General features: G+C 45.2%; 1 protein-coding gene and 1 long non-coding RNA gene across 7 annotated transcripts; one reads left to right on the forward strand and one right to left on the reverse strand.

Moving 5' to 3' along the window:
* Positions 1-1,941: 1,941 nt before the first annotated feature.
* Positions 1,942-3,775, reverse strand: LOC148050612 (uncharacterized). 2 transcript variants are annotated; one of them, XR_015700950.1, is made up of 2 exons: positions 3,637-3,775; positions 1,942-2,526 (listed from the first exon to the last, which is right to left on the reverse strand). It is a non-coding gene; the product is annotated as an uncharacterized LOC148050612 (long non-coding RNA). The 2 variants fall into 2 exon arrangements; XR_015700951.1 differs by lacking the exon at positions 3,637-3,775 and adding an exon at positions 3,322-3,578.
* An 81-nt stretch (positions 3,776-3,856) lies between these two features.
* On the forward strand, positions 3,857-22,365 carry TMEM171 (transmembrane protein 171). 5 transcript variants are annotated; one of them, XM_087741558.1, is made up of 6 exons: positions 3,857-3,998; positions 11,335-11,463; positions 11,941-12,664; positions 14,384-14,525; positions 19,903-20,042; positions 22,243-22,365. In XM_087741558.1, the coding sequence occupies exons 3-5, from the start codon at positions 12,034-12,036 to the stop codon at positions 20,000-20,002; spliced, it is 873 nt and encodes a 290-aa protein (XP_087597684.1). In that variant the 5' UTR covers positions 3,857-3,998; positions 11,335-11,463; positions 11,941-12,033; the 3' UTR covers positions 20,003-20,042; positions 22,243-22,365. The 5 variants fall into 5 exon arrangements, with proteins under 5 accessions (XP_087597684.1, XP_087597685.1, XP_087597682.1 ...); XM_087741559.1 differs by lacking the exon at positions 22,243-22,365 and having other exon boundaries at positions 19,903-22,228; XM_087741556.1 differs by lacking the exons at positions 19,903-20,042; positions 22,243-22,365 and adding an exon at positions 17,903-18,228.
* Positions 22,366-22,412: the final 47 nt, after the last annotated feature.

Here is a 22,412-nt window from a genome sequence, read left to right on the forward strand (position 1 = left end):
TTCCTCCTGGAGGAGGGATCTTCATGGGTCACTAGGGTACGCTGCATGAGCGCAATGCCACAGAGCCCCAGTTGGCTGCTGTTTTGCGGGGAGGGTGTCGATGCCTAGTTCACCCTCCCTTCCAGTACAGCCAGCATGATACTCTTTTCTGTGGTTCTTTTGTAGCTAACTGCCAAACTGCAAAGAAGAACTATTTCAGGGTTAATTAAGTTTGGTTCAAAAGCTTACTGAATGCTGGCAGCAATGCTTTTGTCATTTCTGAGCCTATGAATTGACAATTCTAATAAAACAAACATTTTTATATCCTCATATTTCTAAGTATAGCTCTTTTAAGTCTACCAGAACTTAAATAAACCAAAACACGCAGTTCTTAACTATTCAGCTGAGCTTTGCAGTTTCTGTGCACACCGAGTGCTTGCTGTGAATTGGCTGTACCAAACTTAAAGGGAATTGGAGAACTGGGTCACTCTTGACTTCTGCGCCATCATCTCGCTTGGTCCACACCATCACAGCAAGCAAGTTGCTATTTATAATGTAAAATTTACTATGCATTACCTCCATGCATTCTTCAGCAGCTCTTGCTTCAAAGGATACTAATAAAAGGTCAGCTCTCACTGAAACAAAGCAAGTAGCACCAGCCTTGACTCAAGGATCTTGTACGATTTCAGAAAAAACAGAACAGAAAAGCTTCCAAGTGGGCTGTGAATTATAGACATTAGATATTTCTCTAGTGGTTACATTCTCATCAGGACAGGTTAGGACAGGCTGGATTCTCTCACTGGGTTTTCAAACACCTGAGCAGGTTCTGCAGATCATACTTAAGTGTTTTGAACAGAAGCACCACCTCAGCACATCCAGTATTTCACATGTCCAATCTCAAAAGAGAAAAATTACTCTAACAGATGCAATTTTGTTGACCAGTCTCACATGGCTCATAACAGATTAGCATCTCTTCTGCACAGTGGAATTTCATTCTAGAAGTGACCAGCATTTAGTCTTACTTACTGCACTTGTCATTTCTACAGACCATCATCATCAGGTAGACAATCCGAACAACATAAATGGATTCACCATTTATAAGCATGTTTGCTAATTGAAAAAAAAAAAAAAAAAAAGGAATGCAAAGTTAGTAATATTCATTTATATTCCATCAGATTTTTGCTAAAAGTAGTGGCTTCCATCAAAACAGCCTTGACTAATTACCAACCAAGGAATTATCAACTGTATTTCTGTGCTCATCATGCCAAATGGTAATCTTCTTGTCAGTGTCTTCACAAGTGTTACTGACTGTAACCCTAGAAATAATGTCAAAAGCAATGACTTCCTGTTAGCTCTGGGTTCCCTGTCAGAATCCCGGTGCGAATGCACTGTAGCTTTCCATAGCTCTAGGACTGCTTTCTATGCCAGTCCAAAATACTTTATTTCCTCTATTAGCATCAACATCCAGAAAACACTGTCATGCAACTATGTCCAGACTTAAGACACACAACTCTCTCAGTACTTACCTGTACAGCAAAAAACACTTTAGCTCCATTTTTGCCAAATATTGCCACTTAGGGTCTGGAATTAAAATATGCATTACTCATAGCTAAACAGTTACCATGTTAAAAGTAAAAAAAAAAAAAATCAGTTAAAAAAATAATTCTTATCTTAAATCACAAGATATGGCTCAAGATTACGGTTTTATGACTGTAGTCACATGACAGGAATCAACATCCACTTAATCCACTGAAAATCTACACCAGGCCGAGTCGGAATCTCACGAACTGAAGAATGATACTCCTGAAATCCCTTCTTTCATCACTGGTGTCAAATCCTGAAGCCCAACACTACAAGAAACCCAAGTGGTGGATGGAGCGGAAAACCTGGTGACAAGCTTTGGAGAGAGAAATCATTTGCATGTAGATGCTAGCCAACAAGCTTATTAACTTTTGTCAAGACTGACTTTTTTTTTAGTTTATTTTTAAAAAGTGAAATTCTTAAGACATGTTAGGTTTGGTACAAGAAGTATTTGCAGAAAAGGAAAAACGTATTTACATAACAGGAAAAGAGAGAGAGCATATATCACAGCAATGGTCCAGTAACTTAATGGTATCAGGCCAAAGAAAGTTTAGCCTGACAAAATACTTCATACAGAAATGAGCAGCACAGAATGGGGTTAATTAGTAAAGCTCTATGTTGGAAGAACAACAGAACCACAAACAGATATTAGAAAAATGCCATATAAACATAATTAAGTCTCGTGTCACTGTTGTCACACGTTATAAAATAGTCTGATTATACATTTTGATGCTTTTTCACTCTTTGCAAGACTTCAGCTTCAGTTTGTGTCCGTAACAAACAGTGCTCATCTTCTTTTGTTCTCTTCAGGTTTTTTTTTAATTCCCTGCTTTTTTTCTTCACTGACATACATCACTCTTCACAGAATACAGGAATCATTACTTCCCAGTCTCTCCTTACTGTGAGACTCGTCACATCAGTATCAGAGTGTTTCACAACTGAAGCCCACCTTCCCGTCAGTGGTAGCTGTGTTGGGACATAAAACAGTCAAGACAGTAAAGGGTGACTAACATCCAGGAATCTACAACTCTGGAAAGCTCGAAGCTGCCTATGCTATCACAAGCTCCTTCCCACACCCCACATGTACTTTCATACACTCTTTGGTTCTTCATTCAATTCAAAGTTTTCCCTTGTTCTCTACCTAAATCCAGATCCCCTCCAAAAACCTACACATCCCATTTTCCCCCAATCTCATCATCTAACCAAACTATCTCCTTGTCAAGCAAGACTTCAATCCACTTTCTTTTCCTCCTGCCATCTACCTCCTGGGCATCACTCCACCTTTCACCCCTGTTCCGGCTCCTCTCATTTTGACTCACATAAACCCGAATTGTTTCCCTCACAGCTCACCAGCTACCAGGCTGTGCCTAACCAGTGGGGCAGCTTTAGTCCTGTTGTCGTTCAGGTCCCACCACTGCTACACCCACTTACAAGCGGCACATCCTGACCTTCCTCCCCTGGCTCCTCGTCCCCTCACACAGCTGCTTCTTGCACTTCACGGCTCTCTCGTCTCCACTACCAAAGCCAGCTTCCTCCGCCACACCACCAGCACCTAGCAAGCAAGAGGGAAAGCATCTTCCCCCATTTCCAGTGGCTGAACTGGCTCACCACTGATGGAAATCAGTCACACCTAGGCTCGGCCTGTCTCTAATGCCAAGCGAGCTCCCCAGTGTGCAGAAGGCTAAGCGACCAGAACAACAAGTGCTCCCGAGACGGGAGATGTGGCACAGCTTCCCTGAGAAGGAAGCGCACCTGCCTCACCTCGAAGCCACCGGTATTGCAGGGGCGCACTAGACCCTGGCCACACATACAGACCTCCAGAGATGCCTGCGACAGCCCTGCCAGCGAGCTGTGCCCGCGCTCCAGCCCATCACCTGGGAAATCTCCCAGCCGGGCGGCAAACGCAACCGCACCCCGCGGAGCCGTACAGCCACCCGGGAGGACCTCCTCACCCCGGCCCTCAGCGCCGGGAGGCGGCGGGTAACCTCGGCGCCTCCAGGGGGGTAATATGGCGTCGCCTTGCACCTCCTCCTCCTCCTCCTCACCCCCAACGCGGAGCCGGCCGCCGGCACATACCCCCCAAGGCGAGTCGGGCCTGTGGGCAAGAGGCGACGGAGCCGCTCCCGCAGCGGCCGCCCCCTCCCTGAAGGCCGCAGGAGGGCGGGAAGCGCCCTGGCTGCAGCGGGGCGGGGCGGAGCAGGGCGGCTGAGGGGCGACGCCGGGCGGCCGAGGCCGCCGCCGCCGCCGGGCGGGGCGCTCGGCACCGGGGGAGGCGCTGCCGCAGCAGCCACCGCTGCGCCCGTGGTCCCCCGGGGCGGGGCGGCTCGGCTCTGCCTGGCTCTGCCCCGCGTCGCCACCGCCCACATGCGCGCTGCCTGGCGCAGGTGCTTAAATAGCGGCGGCGGCTGGGCCGCGGCAGTCCTTCGCACCGCGGCCAGGTAAGGGGCGGGCGCTAGGAGCCCTTCGCCGCCGACCCTTTCCCGCCCCTGCTCCGCTCTGCCCACCCCCGGGAGCGGCCGCCGGCCGGCCCAGGCTCCGGGGACGTGCCGCGGTGCGCGGAGGCCGCCTCGCTGGGTGCCGCCATGGCGGGGCGCTTCCCTTGGCCGCCGCGGGTTGAAGAGAGCGACCGGGCGGGCGCGAAAATGGCGGGCGGTCCCCGGCCGCTCCTCTGGGGGTGGCGGCGGGGGGGAAGCCAGGGAGCACTGGTGCGAGGGGAGGCAGGGCACGGTGGGGAGAGGGGCACCGCCGGCGGGTAGGCTGTCTGTCGGGAGGCGGGCGCTGCTGGGGGGCGGCTCGTCCTCCGGCTGCCCCCCGTGAGGGCGCCGCGGCGGGCGGCTAGGCTTGCGCTGTGTCCCCCGGCGGCAGCCGCCGGCTCGGCCGCTGTCATTGCCGTGTTTTTCACTCCCCTCAAGGATGGAGGCTAGGGCTGTACCCCTGCGTGTCACTTATCCAGGGTGTAAATGTCCTGGGGTAAGAAAAGCCTCTTTATCTCCTCCCTTGAGAGCTCGTTGCTCCCCTCACGGCTTCCCTGCAGTGACCTTTATCGCATCGCTGTGAGAGGATGGGATGTCTCAGAAGGCGCCTCTACAGATTATTCTGCTGGTGTATGATTAGGGCCACAAAAATGATCAGAGGGCTGGAACACCTCTCCTGTGAGGACAGGCTGAGAGAGATGAGGTTGTTCAGCCTGGAGAAGAGAAGGCTCTGGGGAGACCTTACTGCAGTCTTTCAATACTTAAAGGGGGCCTACAAGAAAGATGGGGATAGTCTTTTTAGCAAGGCCGGTGGTGACAGGACAAGGGGTAATGGTTTTAAACTGAAGGAGGGTAGGTTTAGACTAAACACAAGGGAAAACTTTGTCACGATGAGGGTGGTGAAACACTGGAAGAGGTTACCCAGAGAGGTGGTAGATGCCCCATCCTTGGAAACATTCAAGGTCAGGTTGGATGGGGCTCTCAGCAACCCGATATAGTGGAAGATGTCCCTGCCCATTGCAGGGGGTTGGACTAGATGACCTTTAAAGGTCCCTTCCATTTCAAAGCATTCTGTGATTCTGTGATAATGCTCCAGTTGCTGCTAGTGGCGTACGGCTGGGAAGGCACTGGTGAGGAGGCTCTTGCTGGGGCGATGGGCTGGCCCTGTGCAGGCCAGGTGCTGCTCCCTTACAGGGAGGTGGTGGACAGGCGGCCCTGCCCGGCTCCAGCACAATGCATGGGAGCTGTGCTTTCAGGGCATAGTTCATCCTGTTGAAAACCTTAGTGTGACTTAAAGACTTAGTGACTTAAAGCATGCCTGACAGACTGGTGCATGAGGAGGAGTATGCCATGGGATGCTGCTTTTCCCAGATGGAGCAGAGCTTAATTGCTTGTCCATGAGTTGGCTGTTGTTTAATGCCCCAGGCCAGCCTCAAGAAACTGGGACAGGAAGGCTTTGGGCAGCTTTTGGAGTCCTACATCTTCTTGATGGTCACAGTCATATCCTCACAAAGATCTGTACATATCTTTGCCTGTGCCTTTTGCCGCTTTGAGGTATGTCAGCCCCATGGGACAGACCTTCCCAGAACTTGCTCTGTCTAGTGTTAGCTGTTTGAAGAAAGTCAGCTCTGGCTTTAACTGTGTCCACCTACCTTCTGCCAAGTCTCCCTGCAGGTACTCCAGAAAACAGGAGCTGCTTTGTCCCAGTTCTTGTGTGCTACCAGTGTGTCGTGTAAAGACCATCCCAGCCACATGCATTGGACCCTTTGGAGCATGTTGTTGAATCTAGGTGCTGTCCTAGTTGCCTGCATGGCATCCAACCAGTGGGTTACCAAAGTTTGCTTTGCAAGCTCCTCCTTGTGTCCAGACGCCCATTTGCGGTCCTCACATCCAACTGTGGCATGAGGACTCTCTTCCCTGCCCAAGTGAGTGGGGAACGTTTGTGGACCAGCTTTTACTCTAGCTATTTTCATGTTGTAGCCCACAGGGATGGTAGTTGGCATCTTCTTCACAGCGCAGTTCTGTCTGGGACAGGTCAGAATCCCTGACTCTGCCATTTTGTGGTGAGAAGGATCCCTGGCACACATGTGCCTGGAGACTGGCAGGATTCATCCCATTTTCTGGAAATTCCTACTGCAGCTGCTTTTCGGCACTTCTCCAGACATTGACTCCTGCCCCACCTGCAATGGTCGTAAATAACAGCATAGCATTACCCTTCTTATACTATGAGCTGACACAATTGTTTTGTCAACCCATATGGTCATCTGCTCCCTGCTTAGGGATCTTTTTGCACAGCATCTAAATCTTGGAAATCCTCCTTCTGGAATATCGGAGTTGTATGCTCTGTGAGATGACAGCACTGTCAGGCGTAAATTAGACTGCATATACAAGAGGTCAGACTGGATATATTTGGCATCTCAAAACTTGTTAATGCTTGTAGGCTTAATGTTGCTTGAAAGTAGAAAACTGAAAGAACATCCTGTCAGGCATTGCCCCCTAGCTCTTCATATAAGTGATTAAAAACACCAGAGGGAGGGAAGAGCGTGGAGATGAAGGTGGCAAACTCCAATTTACTTTAGTTTAATCAGCTGTGCGCATGGATGGGTGCTTCTGCTGAATGTCAGGTTAAGAGAGCAATCCAGAGGGGAAAACTGTGATATGATAAAGAACAGAAAATGGCATGGGTGCAGAGGCAGATGTGAATGGAGGAGGAAGTTAGATACAGGGAGTGAGAGGAAGTGGAGAGCCATTCATGTTTTGACATGGAAGTTAAGCTGAATGAAGTTGCGAGAAGTTTTTCCTTCCAGGTAGTTTGTTGTCTCAGGAGTTGTGGTTTAATTTGAAACCTGGGAAGAAAAAAAAATTTTTTAAAAATCACACAATGGCAGTGGCAACTTCCCAGTAGCAGATCAAAAATTAGAAGTATGCGTGAAAACACTTAAATGGAAAACTCTTGAAAAGGATGGGTTGTGATTTCTACTGGGGTTTCCATTGTGGACTACAATTGACAGGGTATTGTAGGTCTTGAAATAATGACACAGGCTAGACCTGATCCTTCTGCATGAAATGATTTTGGTGCTTTTGCAAGCGAAAGAGCAGGAACAGGGCCTACTCTGGGAAACATAAAACAGAGACAGCAGTGTTTTAATTCTTTCAATGCTTTTTTTCTTTTAATCCTCAGTTCCTGAATTCATATGACTGCATGAGGCTATCGAATTTCGTATGATTAAGGGGGAGGAAATTTACAGCCCTGATGTTTGCAGTGGAAATCTTGGACAATGTGAACTCTGAAGGTTCAAACAAAAAGCAAAAACTCACAGTTTCGTCATTAAAACTTGTATTTTAAAATCCTTGGAGTTGTCCATAATGTGAAAGTTGTATTACAAGTGTTACACAGAAAAATTACAAGAAATTGTGATGTTATTTCCTGTTCTATATACCTGGCACAGGCCAGACTTACAAAAGGGTAAAGCACTATATCATTTAAGTTAAGCTCATAACCAGACTTCCTTTACAAGCTATGTTTCCAATTCCCTCTTCCCTCTTACTTAACTGCCTCCACACTACTGGATTTTGTTCTAGCAGTTTCTGATCTGGTATTTCCATGTCTGCTCTCAGACTTGGGGTCAATATGAAGGGAACATTCCCTTATGTTAATATGCCTGTGGAGATATTAGATCTAATGGAAGGATTTCAAGCACATAGTCAATAAAAGGCTTGCTTCTTTCTTAAAATACTTTTTCTTGAAACACAAGAAATAAAGCTTAATCTTGCATTGGGTTTTCTATTAAAATTTGGTGGTAGCATACATGAAAATTAGTCCTCCCTTGAATTTTGGAGCATAAAATAAGTGGCTTTCATCTTCAAAGCCACAACAGGCTGTTCTGAATGTTCCTTCTTTTGTGGCCTGAAAGAATTAAGAAAATATGCACATGCTTCATTTCTAATGTGTGTTTTAACTTAATCTCATAACAACAAGATTGGTGGAAGTGAAGCAGGCGCTGTGTTGGAGTAATAAGAACAAATCTCTAGGTTTTTCTTTTTAAGGGCTAAATGTTTGAATTTATTTTTTTCCTTCACATTATTTCCTTTTGTCCTAATTTACTTGTACTTATGTCCATCTTTTCTTCCCTAGAGGGAACTGCAAAGAAAGGATTCAGAGTTCTCTCTAATTATAGTGTATTGCTGTTATAATGGTTAATGTGCCTCAGCAGAAAAATATCTCAAGACAGTTGTGTCTGAAACTGGACTTTACTGGGTTTTTTTGTTGTGTTTCAGAGGCCCTTTACTTCAGTTTACTCAGTTTTGTGCATTTCTTGGTAGGTCAGTAAATCTGAGCCACATCAGATCAATTATGAAAAAGGGGAAAATTTCTGGTCATGAAGGAGCATTTGCAGTTATGAGAAACAATTTTATTAACTTAGAAGAGACCAGTGAAATCAAGGAAGGAGGAGTGACCAGCCTAATCCATTTTCTCTGCTCAGAAGTAGAGCCTTGAAACTGACTTCAGCTTATGCAGTATTGAAAGTGTGCTTGGCTAAAGGTCTTCAGTTTTAGATCTATCAGAATTCCTTTTATTTCTTTTTCATGACATATTGTCCTATCTTTAGAGCTCTTAATAACCATTTTTTTTTCCAGAGTGAACCTGTGACTCTTCTACCAGGCGAGCCTCAGTTAGCAGTTTTTCAAACCAATCTTAGTGGAGGGATAGACTGCATTCAGGACAGTGAAGAAACACTTAGCAGACATAGTTTACAAATTAACTGACCACAGTAATGGGATGCCTGAAGGGAGGTCCCTCAGTTTTGCTATTTGAGATAGCCAGCTGGGAGACTTTGTTGCTTCCTGCAGTGGCCTTCTTGCTGTGTGGTGCAGCCTGTTTTCTTGCCCGTGGAGTCTTGTGCTTACTGTGCTGCGCTCTGCCGTCTCCCGTGATGCCAGAGGTCTGCTTTGATGTTCAGCAGTAAAACATCTAATAACTTAATAATAATCATTCGCTTATCTGCTCAGCTGATTCTTTAATTGGGTCCTGCTCTTACAAGTGGCTAAATAAAGCGACTCGATAGATTGCCTTGCATTGCAGACAGATAATTACGTATTTGAATGACTAGTGGGTTTTATGGTTGTGTTTTGTTTTCATCCCAGTGGGGCACTGCAGTTACTGGGGAGTGACGCAAAGCTTGTTGTGGCTGACACATGTTCAACAGTTTGCTTCCAGAAGTCACATAATACTGTGTTTTTCTTGTGGAATAAGTGTTGTTGAGGCATATGTAAGGAGGAGTCAATCTAACTTGACTTTTAGCTTCCAGTCATCTGAAGTAGTAGCAGGGCAGCGGAAGCTGGTACAGGAAAGGCTGAAGGTGAACTAACAAACAGCAGTAACTAAGCAGATTCGCTGCTCCCATCTGTGACAAACTCCTTGAGTCCCTGTATAGCCTTCCTGATATATCCAAGTTATAGATGAAGTTGTCTGTCATGGGAGACTGCTGGTGAGAGGAAGAGGGCAGTGGTAAAACACTGCAATATGAACACACTTAAGTGCCTCCTGCACTTGGTAGGGGACAGCTTTCTTATGGTCCATCCAGACTTGTTAGTTTCCATAGTCTGAAATTCCCCTGGGTTTCAGGTTGGCTTTTGATGGATGGTAGCCACTTGGACCAAGATCTCTGTGGTTCCTAGTCACCATGGTATGGAGTACAGGTGTCTATCTGAGCCCTGTAGGCCAGAGTGTCAGAGTAGCACAAACTTCCTTGTGGGTAACAGCAGAAACAATTATTTTTTTTTTCTAGAGCTCACTGAATGGCACTCTGTCCTAACCTTCAGTCAGGCTTTCCCTGTGTGGTGGGTTCACCCTGGCTGGATGCCAGGTGCCCACCAAAGCTACTCTATCACTCACTCTCCTCAGCTGGACAAGGGAGAGAAAATAAAATGAAAGGCTCATGGGTTGAGATAAGGGCAGGGAGAGATCACTCACCAATTACTGTCACAGGCAAAACAGACTCAACTTGGGGAAATTAGTTTAATTTATTACCAATCAAAATCAGAGTAAGGTAATGAGAAAATAAAAACTAAATCTTAAAACACCTTACCCCTCCCTTCTTCCTGGGCTTAACTTTACTCCTGAATTCTCTACCTCCTCCCCTGCAGCAGCGCAGGGGGACAGGGAATGGGGGTTGCGGTCAGTTCATCACGTGTTGTCTCTCCTGCTCCTTCCTCCTCAGGGCAAGGACTCCTCACACTCTTCCCCTGCTCCAGTGTCGGGTCCCTCCCATGGGAGACAGTCCTCCACGAACCTCTCCAACATGAGTCCTTCCCACAGGCTGCAGTTCTTCATGAACTGCTCCAGCGTGGGCACTTTCCATGGGGTGCAGTCCTTCAGGAGCAGACTGCTCCAGCGTGGGTCCCCCATGGGGTCACAAGTCCTGCCAGCAAACGTGCTCCAGCGTGAGCTCCTCTCTCCATGGGTCCACAGGTCCTGCCAGGAGCCTGCTCCAGTGCAGGCTTCCCACAGGGTCACAGCCTCCTTCAGGTGCATTTACCTGCGCCGGCATGGAGTCCTCCACGGGCTGCAGGTAGATATCTGCTCCACCATGGACCTCTGTGGGCTGCAGGGGACAGCCTGCCTCATCATGGTCTTCACCATGGCCTGCAGGGGAATCTCTGCTCTGGCACCTGGCGCACCTCCTCCCCCTCCTTCACTGACCTTAGTGTCTGCAGAGTTGTTCCACTCACATGTTCTCATTCCTCTCTCTGGCTGCAGTTGCCCCATTTGCCTTTTTTTTTCCCCCTTCTTAAATATGTTTCCGTGGAGGCGCTGCCACCATTGCTGATGGGCTCGGCCTTGGCCAGCAGCGGGTCATTCTTGGAGCCGGCTGGCATTGGCTCTGTCAGACATAGGGGAAGCTTCTAGCAGCTTCTCACAGAAGCCACCCTTGTAGCCCGCTCGCTACCAAAACCTTGCTACGCAAACCCAATATACCCTGCCGCAGTTTGTCCACATCCAGCAGATTTGTCATCCATACTACCACATGGACTGTTATTGGCCTCAGCGCTAGTTCCTGTTTTCTTCTGTTTTAGTTCTGAATCTAGACTCCTGTGGGCTCAGAAGCCTTCTGGGAGCCACCTTTGTTATATTTCTTTTTAAAGCTTTCTTGGAGAGCAGACAAAGGATTCAGGAGTAGCGGAAGTGGAAAGGAAGTGTGGGAGCAGTATGCTTACCAACTCTTAACTATGGAATCAGTGAGACTTGAAATACATGGTCTTTAGTTTGTCTTTTTCCCTTTTTTTTTTTTCTTTTCAGAACGGAACCAAAAATCTAGTGTGTACTTGTTCTTGCAGCTGTGTAGGACAGGAAGCTGATTTAAGGAGAGAAACAGAAAAGTCTTTATTGCCTGTGGAAGGAAAAGCAACATTTATACGTTTTGAAAAGGTATGTGTTAGAAGATGTACTTGGTAAAGAGTCCAATAGTCATCGATACTCATTTGCATTAAGGTTCTTTCTCCCAAGAGCTGTCATTTCCTGCCATTCACTACAGAAATTTCCCCTAGCTTTCTGTTTTCAAGGGGAAAGCTAGCCTGTCCTTGGTCCCAAGATTCAGCCTTTGAAAATAATGTCCCCTTAATCATAAGACTGTGTGTCTATAAAGAAACAATTAATTTAGCTATGCGACAGCAATTACAGTTGTTTTCGGTCTAACTGTAAAGCAAGTTCTGTCTCTTCATTGGTATGCAAGGGCAGCAAATTTGAATCGACCCTTTAACCCATAATGGAGGTACTATAAAACAGAAAATAACACTGAGATTATGCAATATAGGCTGAGTAGCAAATGCAGAAGTAAATGTTATAATGTAGCTAGTCCCACTGGTTTTTTTTCTTCTTTTGATTCATGTATTTTCATGTTCACAGATCTACTGTAGTTTTCTGCCACTTAATGCTCACAGGAAAAAAAAAAAAAAAAACACAAACCAAAACTGATCTGCTTGAGGAGATTCTGTTGTAATGTATCCAGTGGCTGTTCCTGCACCAGGAGGTGAAGGAAATAATGGACAACCTGGGAAACTTATTTTTTTCCTTTTTGTTTTTGGAGCTGTGTTGCTCTGTGCTGGATTCCTGCTTTCAGTCTTTATTCTCCAGTCATGCCCATCTGGAACCTTCAGTGACTGTAACGAGGTCCTTAAGGCTGCTGGGCCTGTACTGGCTGTAACTGGACTGGTTTGTGTTTTACTGGCACGATCAAGAGCCAGGCTGTATATAAGACAAAGACAACTGCAAAATGAGCAGGTGTACAGCCTCGTTTTTTGTCGCGGGAGCTGTCAGTTCGCCCAGTTTCTCATATTTGGATTCCTGTTTTTAACTAGTGGAATGCTAATTAGTATCCTGGGCATTTGGGTTCCTGGCTGCAGCCCCAGCTGGCACAGCATACAGCTCAACACCACCAGCAGTTCTGATGTGGACCTCCAGGGCTGTGGATTCCTGTCACTTCAAATCATGGGACCTTTGATTGTGCTCACTGGGTTGTGTTTCTTCGTGATAGCTCATGTTAAAAAGAAACAAAACTTAAATCTCAACCAAGAATCTTGCGAAAGTGAAGAACATCCTCAGAGCCCTGAATCTTTTCAGGTTACAGTAGGTGGGTAAATAATGCGTGAACTTTACGTTTGAGAGTTAGTAGGGTTTTTTCCCCACTAATGATTTACCTCTGAATATTACTCATTTGAGCTCTAAGCATGTCAGTTCTGGCATGTCAAACCAGCCAAAACAGAAAAATGTTGCTTTTGTCTCGTATATTTTCTGTTTGGTCAAGTTACCTTTCTGTCAAAGACAAAACCTGTCCTTTGGCATAAAAAGAAAGGTCTGACTGTCTGTGCAAAAGCAGCCATGTAATCTGACACAAATGAGTCCAATCCCGCTTCCTTTCCCAAAGGGTGTAGCTGGCACTGCAAATCACAGGTCTAATGACTTCTGTGACTATGTTTAAGATTCATCTGAGCCTTGAGCTCTGACCCCTTAAACAGGAGAATCTGGTTCGTAAGCAGTGTATTGTATTTTTTTAATCATGGCCACATCTTCCATCAGTCAAAGTTGTAATTGCAAGATGCTTCTGTTAATTGCACAGTGTTTGAGTAAATGTGGTATGTTAGCAGGGAATGCTCCCCTGCATACAGCACTCCTTTTAATACCCCATGAATACATTCTATACACAGATTATTCTGATAACTTTCTAGGTCTCAGGAAGGATTGAGTCAATCATAGTATTGCTTGACTGTCATCTGACTGACCGGACTTGAAATCTATTATGCAAAACCTTTTTCCCTCTGCCTGTCAAACCAATGTACAGACCTGTAACCTGGTGACTCTCAGAAAATGTGAGGGTTTAAAGTCAGTTTTCCAACCACCAGGATAAATCAAAGGGTTGTAGAACGGAATTCAGATTGTCTTTAAAGGTGAGAAAGCAAAATTAGTGGATTCCTTTTATACTTCCATCAGGAAAAGTAAAACTGAAAGGCTGAAGGCTGAGGTCTGGTTGGCATAGTGATGTTCTGGAACAGTGGTGACTGGGCTAGAAAACATCCCCCCACCTCACTCAACGTTTTTGATGCTCCCTGACCTGTCACTGCACACAACTTACAAAGGGAAAAAGGTGCCAGTTAGCTGTGAATGTTTATATAAATTATGCAAGCTCAGTGACTGATACGAACTTCCTGTTAATAAAATTTGAAACTCCTCAATTACAAAGTTGAAATTGGCAGATATGCTGCACAGTACATTTAATACTGAATTAGTTATCAATAGTGTTGTAGTACTAATATTAGTAGTGTACCTTCAGCTACGAGTAATTTAGTAGGGAAACTGTCAAGGCACATAAAGTCAGTCACTGGAACCACTAATGACTTGAATACTTTTGTTATAACACTGCAGTAGATGTGAAGAAACTTGAACCACCCTATGTTAATATGTAAGGAAAACTAAATACTTGCCTACCCTTAAAGTAAGCCAACAGTAACTGTGTGCTTTGCACTTCCAGTTTCTGAAGACAGCCAACAGTGAAGATGTTTGTGTCTCTTAGCTAGATGGAACACTCCTCCTCCCCCAGCTGTATTTTCTAAATGACATCTTCCATTTATGAATATGCTGCGTCTTTATTTTGGGATAATTTTGGTTTTGAACATACCTTCAATGTACTTTAATAGCCCAGAATATAACAGTTCTGTATGTGGGATCATTACATTTTATCTTAAAAAGTAGACAAGTACAAATACTATAATTCCAAAGACAGGAAAAGTTCTAGGATACAGTTAACAGTGGTGCTCAATTTTTCAGAGGTAGTAATTGGTGTTTTTTTTCCTAGGTGATGCTGTAATGGTATTCCCACCTCCACCACCTCCTTATTTTGCTGACCCTCTGTCACCAACCGTGACACATTGTCTTATGTCAAGTAGTTTGTCTACAAGTGAAAATCCTCCACCATACCACTCTATCTTCAGTGATGGGTAAGACTGTTTTCTTCTCTGTCTTTGGAAATGTGAGATGTTTCTCAAGGTATCCAAGACCATGCTCTTAAATAATCACTGTGAATTAACTCTCTACTAGGCACTACAAAGTTTTCTAGTGCATCACTTGACTTACTTCAGATACCTTACTTGAAATGGCATTAAAATATCCTAGTATAAAAGGGGAATCATAAACCACAGTGTCCTTCATGAGGGTTGAATTCTTACCAATTTATTATGACTGAAAAGAACTTCAGAAGAGAAAACAAAGTCTTTAATCAGTGGCTTTATTTAAATACACTTAGATTAAATTTCTTGCACAGATTGTCCAAGAGAAGGTGCCCCTGACAGCAGTGCCCCAGTGGCATGATATCCACACTGCCAGATTTTAGGAAGCCTCTGTAGAACCAATGCAGTGAGCCCTTCATGACACCTATCCACAGGCCCTGTGACCCTGGGAATGCCACTTTAGTGTGTTCTCTTCTCCCCATGACCCTTATCTCACTGCCTTGAGGAAGTGAGATCTGCCATGCTGGTCTGCCTTGTTCCTGCTGTGGCAGTGGTCGAGATAGAAGGATACCTTGATGTGGCAGGAGAAGGGCAGGAGGCTCCAGGGAGCTTAAAAGGGAGGTTACAATGCCAACTTCATCTCAAGATGTTGTACCTTACCCATGTAGCCACTCTTCCATACATTGAGTACAGTTGATTTGCTAGATGCTGCCACTGTCAAGCTCAGGGAGCAAGAGCTGCCAACTGACTGAAGAGTTGTCTGCACCACAAGAGCTTGCAGGGTTATTTGTCTTCTGTGGGTTACCACCAATGGGCTGTTAACTTGAGGGTGAAAGAGATCACTGCAAGGGCCACGTACTAGGTGCCAGAACTCGGTCTGGTCAGGAGTTAGGTACCACATGCCCTATACACCGGCCAATTCAGGATAACAAGGGTTGATGTGGGGATGAGATGATGTCGGGGTTGATCAAACAAAAGTGCTTTCCAGAGAGCGGTGGCTCTCATGACCAGGCACAAATTGTTGTGTGAAGAAACACTGTACTTTGTTAAGTCTTTGCCGGTTCTCAGATTGCAAGTGAAATATATCCGCTCTCAGAGCTATACTGCTGCAATTGAAGGACACCCAGAGCAAGCAGGAGAGAAAATAAACTCCTGCTGCTGAAAGAAGGAATTTTACATGAAGTCTCTGTGTTCTTACTGGGCTGGGTGAAGGCATCCACAGCTGGAAAGTGTTTCATACCAGCTGCAGCTAGTCCTGGAGTTAGGCACCACACTGAGCCTGCCTGTGCTACAGCTCCAGCATATGCTGTAACTCCATTCTGGCATGTACCTACAAAGCAAATGGATGTGTGTGGAGGAATGACTTGTGCCGAGCGTGAACCTGAACCTCTGGTAGCCCTGAGACATCCAATTCAAATATGGTCCAAGGACACCCTCAAAAAACATTTCAGTTTAAATACATTTAGAAGACCAGGCTGGAGTGGACAACTAGAAGAAATATGGGAACATACATGAAAGCTGTGTTCTGCTATGGCCTTACAAGTGGCTGAGAGACAGAATGATTCTTGTACCACCTGTCTGTAAAAGCACAATGCACAAAACTGAGGGCCACAAGTCCTCTGTGCCCTATAATTTCAGGCCCTGAGTTCACATGTGGGCTGCCTGCCCATGTGCTTGGTAAAAGGTGTGCATTATCCAAGGGTGTGAAAGAATGCAAGCAGCACATCCTGCACTGAAAAAGGAAAAACAAAGGATGGTGGGGGTATGGCTAAACAACAAGTTCCTCAGACTTCATATGGGGTCTCCCTGCTGGTGCACATACCAGGTGTCCCCTCCTTCCTTCACCCATTCTCCTACAAAATCCCCTGCACCTGGATCAACTGCCTCAACCCACGAATGTCCAGTTCTGGTGCTCTGAGCTTTATGTGTGATCCCATCAACTCAATCATCATTGACTGCCTGTCTGGACTTCTCTGTCTTGTGAATGTATGAACACAAAGAGGCAGTTTGTAGCCCAGCTTGTTGGGGCAGTTTCTAGTGGAGTGGACAGAACACCTCAACCTTGGATGCAGAAACCCTGACCTCCTGCTTTGGTGTTCTGTGGCTGGGGGTGCTCTAGCTGTTGCCCTTCCGTGCTCCCCAGGGTCCTCCCAGAGACCCTGTGGGTTGATACCACCTCTGAGTATTTCACTCAATCGTGCTCTCCTGTGGCTCAGCACTTGGTAGCAGGTACAGTATCTTGACTAGTGCAAACTGGTTTCCAAGCTCTTACATGGAGGAGCAGCAGTGGCCTCGTTCCTCCTAACATAGTGCCATAGTTGAAGATCCCAAAACTAGAAGGGAATACCCATTTCATACGTGGGTGGTTACTACGCAAATGTGATTTGCCTCTTCAGTCCACTTGTTCTGTGTTCTGTCAGCAAGTGCTGTGGTGGAGGCTGTGCTGGATGAGAGAGCTTGTAGGAAGCTGAGTCATGGTCTGATCCCAAAAGTGGTTGTTATTTTCCTGCAATCTGTTATACAGTGCTTCAGGATTTGTCTTATATTATGTTCTCTTCTCTCTCCTTTAAACACACACCCTCACACACCAGTAACAGCACTGAAGATGAGGTGACTATGTACTGTATTCCTGCTCCTCCTGCAGTATTGATGGGGATACAGATATATGCACAAAGGCAAGAGTCAACTCTGGGAGCAAGTCAGGAGGAGTGAGTTCTTCCCTTTCCTTGGGAAGCAGCTGAAGCAATATGCTGAGGGCCAGCTCCAGGGCGAGATGAATACTTGGCTGCCCTCCTTAACTGTCACTGGAAACTTAGCAGTCTGATCATGTCCAGTTGCTTCTGTTTCTCCAGCGCTGAGCAGGAATACTTCTCCTTGTGTCTGTCATGGATTGCTGGAAAGCTTAATAAAAGTTTCAAGTTGCATTTCCTGTAAGATCTCAAATGGCTTAGGATTGTGATTTTTGCGATGCAATTCTAAGTCTAGTAACTGTCTTTCATAAGGGAAAGGGACAGTGTGTATGTGATAGACTACAAAAGGGAAGATACATGAGGAGCTAAGATTCAGAAGAAGATTTAATAAGATTGTGAGACAGCCCTGGCAGAAGCAGCTAATACCCATAAGCCGGGCTGTGGCTGGTGATGTGAAAGGTTAGAAGGGAGCTTTTTTGCCCTTCCCCTCTGAAGTCATAGAATTTTCATGTGAGTCATAATGTAGCCCATAGAATGAAATCCTAATGCTTATGCAAGTTCTTTGCTTCAGGGATTTTTAGGGAGTGTGTGCGTAGATGTATTCTTATGTAAGTCAAGTGGAATTTCACTCACTGTAGAGAAGTGAATTATGTTAATATGCAATTTTGTGTTTTATAGAGCACAGCTTGCAGATGATGAAAGAACAGTTGCTGTTAGAGACTATGAAACCATATATACAATTTCTGGAAGCAGCTCACCTTCAGATATCTTACCGATGCTATACCTCTCCTCTGAATCACCTCCAAAATATGAAGAAAAAGCATCAATAACAAATAATGAATATCCTTCATCATCTTCTTCATCTTCTTCATCTATTTCCTTAGCCACATCTGACACCAGCTCATAGAGGATTGTCAGTTAGACTTCATTTTTAAATTAAGTTGTACACTCAGATTTACAATTTTTTAATTTATTTACATTTTTTAATAAAAGCAATAATGTTGGCTGTGTCTAATTTTTCATCAAAAAGCATAAATGATGAATTTGGGTTTCAAGAAATACTAGATAATGCTGGGCTTCTGAGCAAGTAGTCTGAAGGGATTCAGTTCACTGCAAGAATGTTAAATGCTCATCTTGTTCTGTTGCAGCTTCATTTTCTATTTTTAGTTGTTCTTCATATAATGGAGGCGCTAAGTAGAGACCAACTTTTTTTGCTTATTTTAATTAAATGTGTTTGGAGCTTCAAAAAAGAAATAATTAGGAAGTGTTTTTATTTCTATTTTTGTATGACTTTTATGAGAAATACTTGTTTGCAAAGTTTTGACTTTATATGTACTCTGAGAGCACCACAAATAGCAGTGTTTAAGATTGGGACCAAATATGTTACGGAGAACTTAAATGGTTACTTTTTGGTCTGCCTGGTAACAAACACTCCATAGCTTAATTTAGACCCTCTCTGGTCCTTATGTAAGTATAATCCCTATGAAAATCAGTTTTAGCCAGCAGTTAAGAGCCCTAAGGCAACACTGAGGATAGTTAATAAGCTAACAGTTTGACTGTGGTAATGACTGATTTCAGGGGGATTACACTACTGTTATATGTCATCATTCATGGTTTATACAAGGAGTGCTTATTTTGTGACTGTGAGCACCACTCAGCAATCGTATCTTCCAGGTGCAGACGTTACTTATCAGCAAACGCAAGAGAGGCAGTTTCATGGAAACGCATGCAGCACGTGTTTTTAACTGACATGGCACTTGACAGACCCTTCAGAAATACAGCCCTCTTAGCTCCTATGTCCCTGTGCAGCCCCTAAGTCAGCAGTAGCTGCCTGCCTTCAGGGTGGAGTGACAGCAGGTTCTAGTTCCGTTTTGCAAATGTTGGCACCAATTCCCGAACTGAAGGATTTGCCTGTAGTACGTAAGGATAATTAGCAGGAACTGAGTTGCTGCTGACCGTTGACGCTTTACGACTTGCTCTCATGTTTGAGAGCAACAGGCCTGATTCTGTGCCCAGAATCAGAAGGTGGCAGAGCTACTGTCTGGGCTTGGTTCAGCACGGTGAACTTACCAGCATGAAAACAGCTTGCAAGAGCGATCTCTATCTTGTTCAGCTGAGTCTCTGAACACCTGCATGCTCTGCGACCTCAGCTACACCTCAACTTGTCTTCTGCCGTGCCGAATTTCAGGGAACCTGGCTGTAACAGAATGCCAGGCTTTGGATTAAGCACTCAAGTTCTCTTCTGTGCCTAGGGAAAGGTGTTTGCCTAGGGAAAGGTGTTTGCCTCGGGTCATCTTTCTGTGAACATGCCTCTCACCTGCAGAGTTCTTTACAGAGATGTTCGGGAGCTCCTGGATTTGGCCATGTATTTCCACCTCTGCGTTGCTCCCTCAGTCATGCTAGGGCGGCTCTTTATGCAGACACAGAAAAACAAACCAGCCAGTGAGGGAGGTGTGTTTAGCCAGCAACAGAGCAGAGTAATGAGCAAACACAGCACAGAGAGGGGTTTAGTATGTGGGAGCTGCTTAAACTGGCATGACTCAGCTATGGGAAATGTCTATATGAAGAAAGGCGATCCACAAAAGCCAGCAGGCATTTTATCCTCTTTGTAGTAGAATATGGTGACTCTGAGCTGAGTCCTCTGGAACTGAAACATGATCTTCTTGTTTTTCTTCAAGGATACTGTGTTTTGGTCTTCTACTGCAGAATCTCCAGTGTGGATCACTTTATTTCCAAAAAAGCAGTCTTCACGGAAAGCATGCTTTAGATAGCTGCTGACCTGACTCTTCAGAGTCAGCACCTGAATTTCCTGGGAAGGGTAGGTGTTACTCATCTCTGAAAACGAGGATTTCTCAGGAAACAGAAATTTCTCTCTGTATCATTTTGAGAAGATGCTTAGGAAATAGCTCGATGTACAGCTGTATTAGTGTCTTCTATTTCTGCCTTGGAGAATCATTCCTTGAAAACTCAGTGGATGTGCTGGGTGCATCTCCGTAACCTGCTCAGCACTGAGAGAGCTAACATAGCCAGGGCAACAGTGTTTGCTTACTGTGTTGTCGAAATCTGTTTCAGCAAGGTCAGAAAATGTGAGTAAGAAGCTAGTAGATCTGCCTCCACCACTCAAGGCTACCACTGGGTGAACAGCATTAGTGGAAGGAATTTTTGATGTGGGGAGTAGGGGTGAAATGTCTGTATTAGAAAGGAAGCAACACCTTGTAAAACTATAAAAGTAGCTTAAAATACAGAATAGCATTTTTATTGAGGAAGTGAGATACTTTACTGTCACACTAATGGTGCTATAACCCCCTTTCTGCCCTAAGGTTAGCTTAAGTGCTTGACGTACAAATGGTAGGGAGCAAATCAAGTTGGTTACTGATTCACGCTACTTAAACAGGCAAAGTGGGAGGTAAGGATTGCTTACCCTCTGTAAGTGAAGTTAAGGTCTCTCTTCCTTGCTGCCTGCACTGACGTTGCTCTGCTTCTATCTGCAATACTACAATCCTTTGGATATGAGAAAGATTCGCAAAAATATAAATGGATGCCTCTTTTCTAGAAGTCTTTCTTCCTGCATCACCAGCAGCTAAAAAAAATGGAAAGCTAACTCATCTGAAAAACTGAGATCGCCCAGGTCTCTGCAGGGATGCTACGTTGTTAGGATAGCAGCGCTCGCTGGATTGCACCCACCCCATCCTTGCCCTTTGTGGCTGGTAGCACTGTATCCATCTGTCCCTTTTCCATCCTTCCTCTTCAGAGTCGTGGGGGCATTTCTGTGTCCAGGCAGACATATCTGCCAATACCTCCACATTTCTGCAGCGAACGTGTCAGCCTTCACCTAGATCTGTGCTCTTCCCTCTATCGCACATGCATATATCTGGATAATTAGGTATGGAAATACCTTCAATGTGGTGCGCCTGCTGACAAGACAACATTCCCTGGGAGCATATAAAACCACCTTGCAGGTAGATGCAGTTGTGGGCAGCTGGCTGAACCTGCTTCTCGCAGTTTATTTACACTTCGAGGCTGGCAGTGCAGTAGTACAGGGCCTCAGGGTGCAAGGTCCACTCGTGGTAGTTCCTTAGGTACTGCTCTTAAACACGTAATTCATGTTTTCCACTAAAGATGCCACGTATAGTCGCCTTTCTCTAGGAGAAGTCTCTTTTAGTCAAATCATTGGCTCCTTAATCTCCCTGCAATTGAATGTTTTGTTATAGACTGGTACTTTGTACCTACTCTTTTTAAAGCCAATCAGTGTGCAGTAACGTGGTATAATTTTCTTTTATACGACATCTTGTGCATGTTCTATGACTAAGTCCCTGACGACATTACAGGCATGTAAGAAAATAAAACCTCACTACAATGAGCTGATAATGTGAACAACAATGTAAAAATTAATAGCAGGAGGAGAGGAGAAAAGGATTAAGTGAAGGCCTGTCAGTGTTTACTAGGATGACTCTTGAAACAGGCTAGAGAACTGAGGAGGTGCAGAGCACTACAGAAAACCTGCTTCCAGCAGCAAGTGCTGCAGGTGAAGTCTGCGTTGGTGGTAGAAAATTATGTAGAGGACCAGAAATCAAAGCAGTGCTTGTGTTCAGGGGTAAGGTCCCTGAAGCAGATGGGAACAAAACTGTAGAGAGATCTGAAAACAGCACCCATTCTGAAAACCTCATTCTGACCAGTTCCTTAGGTGTCACAAAACTGTTTTCATTTGTTTGGGAGTTATTCCAGGTAAAAGGAATTTAGTAAATCAGTATCTTTAAGTGAGTTCCCAGAACGTACACTTACTTGGCAAAGTAAAGTACTGGCCTTAAAAAATCAATGTGTGATCCGGTAATCTCTTAAGACCTTGACAGCTGCCTGAATGCAGCATTGCCGCTGTCTGCGGAAATAATGGGAGAAATGTCGGGAGGCTTAGAGGAAATTATGTCTTACAAAGAGGGGGCAGTTTACAGGGAAAGGTATAATTTTAATTTAGATCCTACTGCACCAAACATAAAGTTATTTCCATCCCATTTTCAAAGTTCAAGTGACAAGTAGCCTTGGAAGAAACCACCTGTATTCTCCAGCTCTGCTGTGCACTTGCTCAACAACTGTGAAGTCGTGCCCTAGGCCAGAGGCAGAGAGCGTCAGCCATGGGATGATGCAACACCCGACTTGGAAAACTCTGACTCCAGCCAGCATCTAAGGACCA

This window comes from Nipponia nippon, unplaced genomic scaffold (assembly GCF_047370975.1).
Source record: "Nipponia nippon isolate SJK-2023a ecotype South Korea unplaced genomic scaffold, ASM4737097v1 scaffold_8, whole genome shotgun sequence".
NCBI lineage: Eukaryota > Metazoa > Chordata > Aves > Pelecaniformes > Threskiornithidae > Nipponia > Nipponia nippon.

Excerpts from the sequence above, each read along its gene's own strand:
- TMEM171 (XM_087741556.1), top strand. The coding sequence starts at position 12,034 with ATGTATCCAGTGGCTGTTCCTGCACCAGGAGGTGAAGGAAATAATGGA. Across the intron at positions 12,665-14,383 it reads ATCTTTTCAGGTTACAGTAG|GTGATGCTGTAATGGTATTC; the intron begins GTGGGTAAATAA and ends TTTTTTTCCTAG. Across the intron at positions 14,526-17,902 it reads CACTCTATCTTCAGTGATGG|AGCACAGCTTGCAGATGATG; the intron begins GTAAGACTGTTT and ends TGTGTTTTATAG.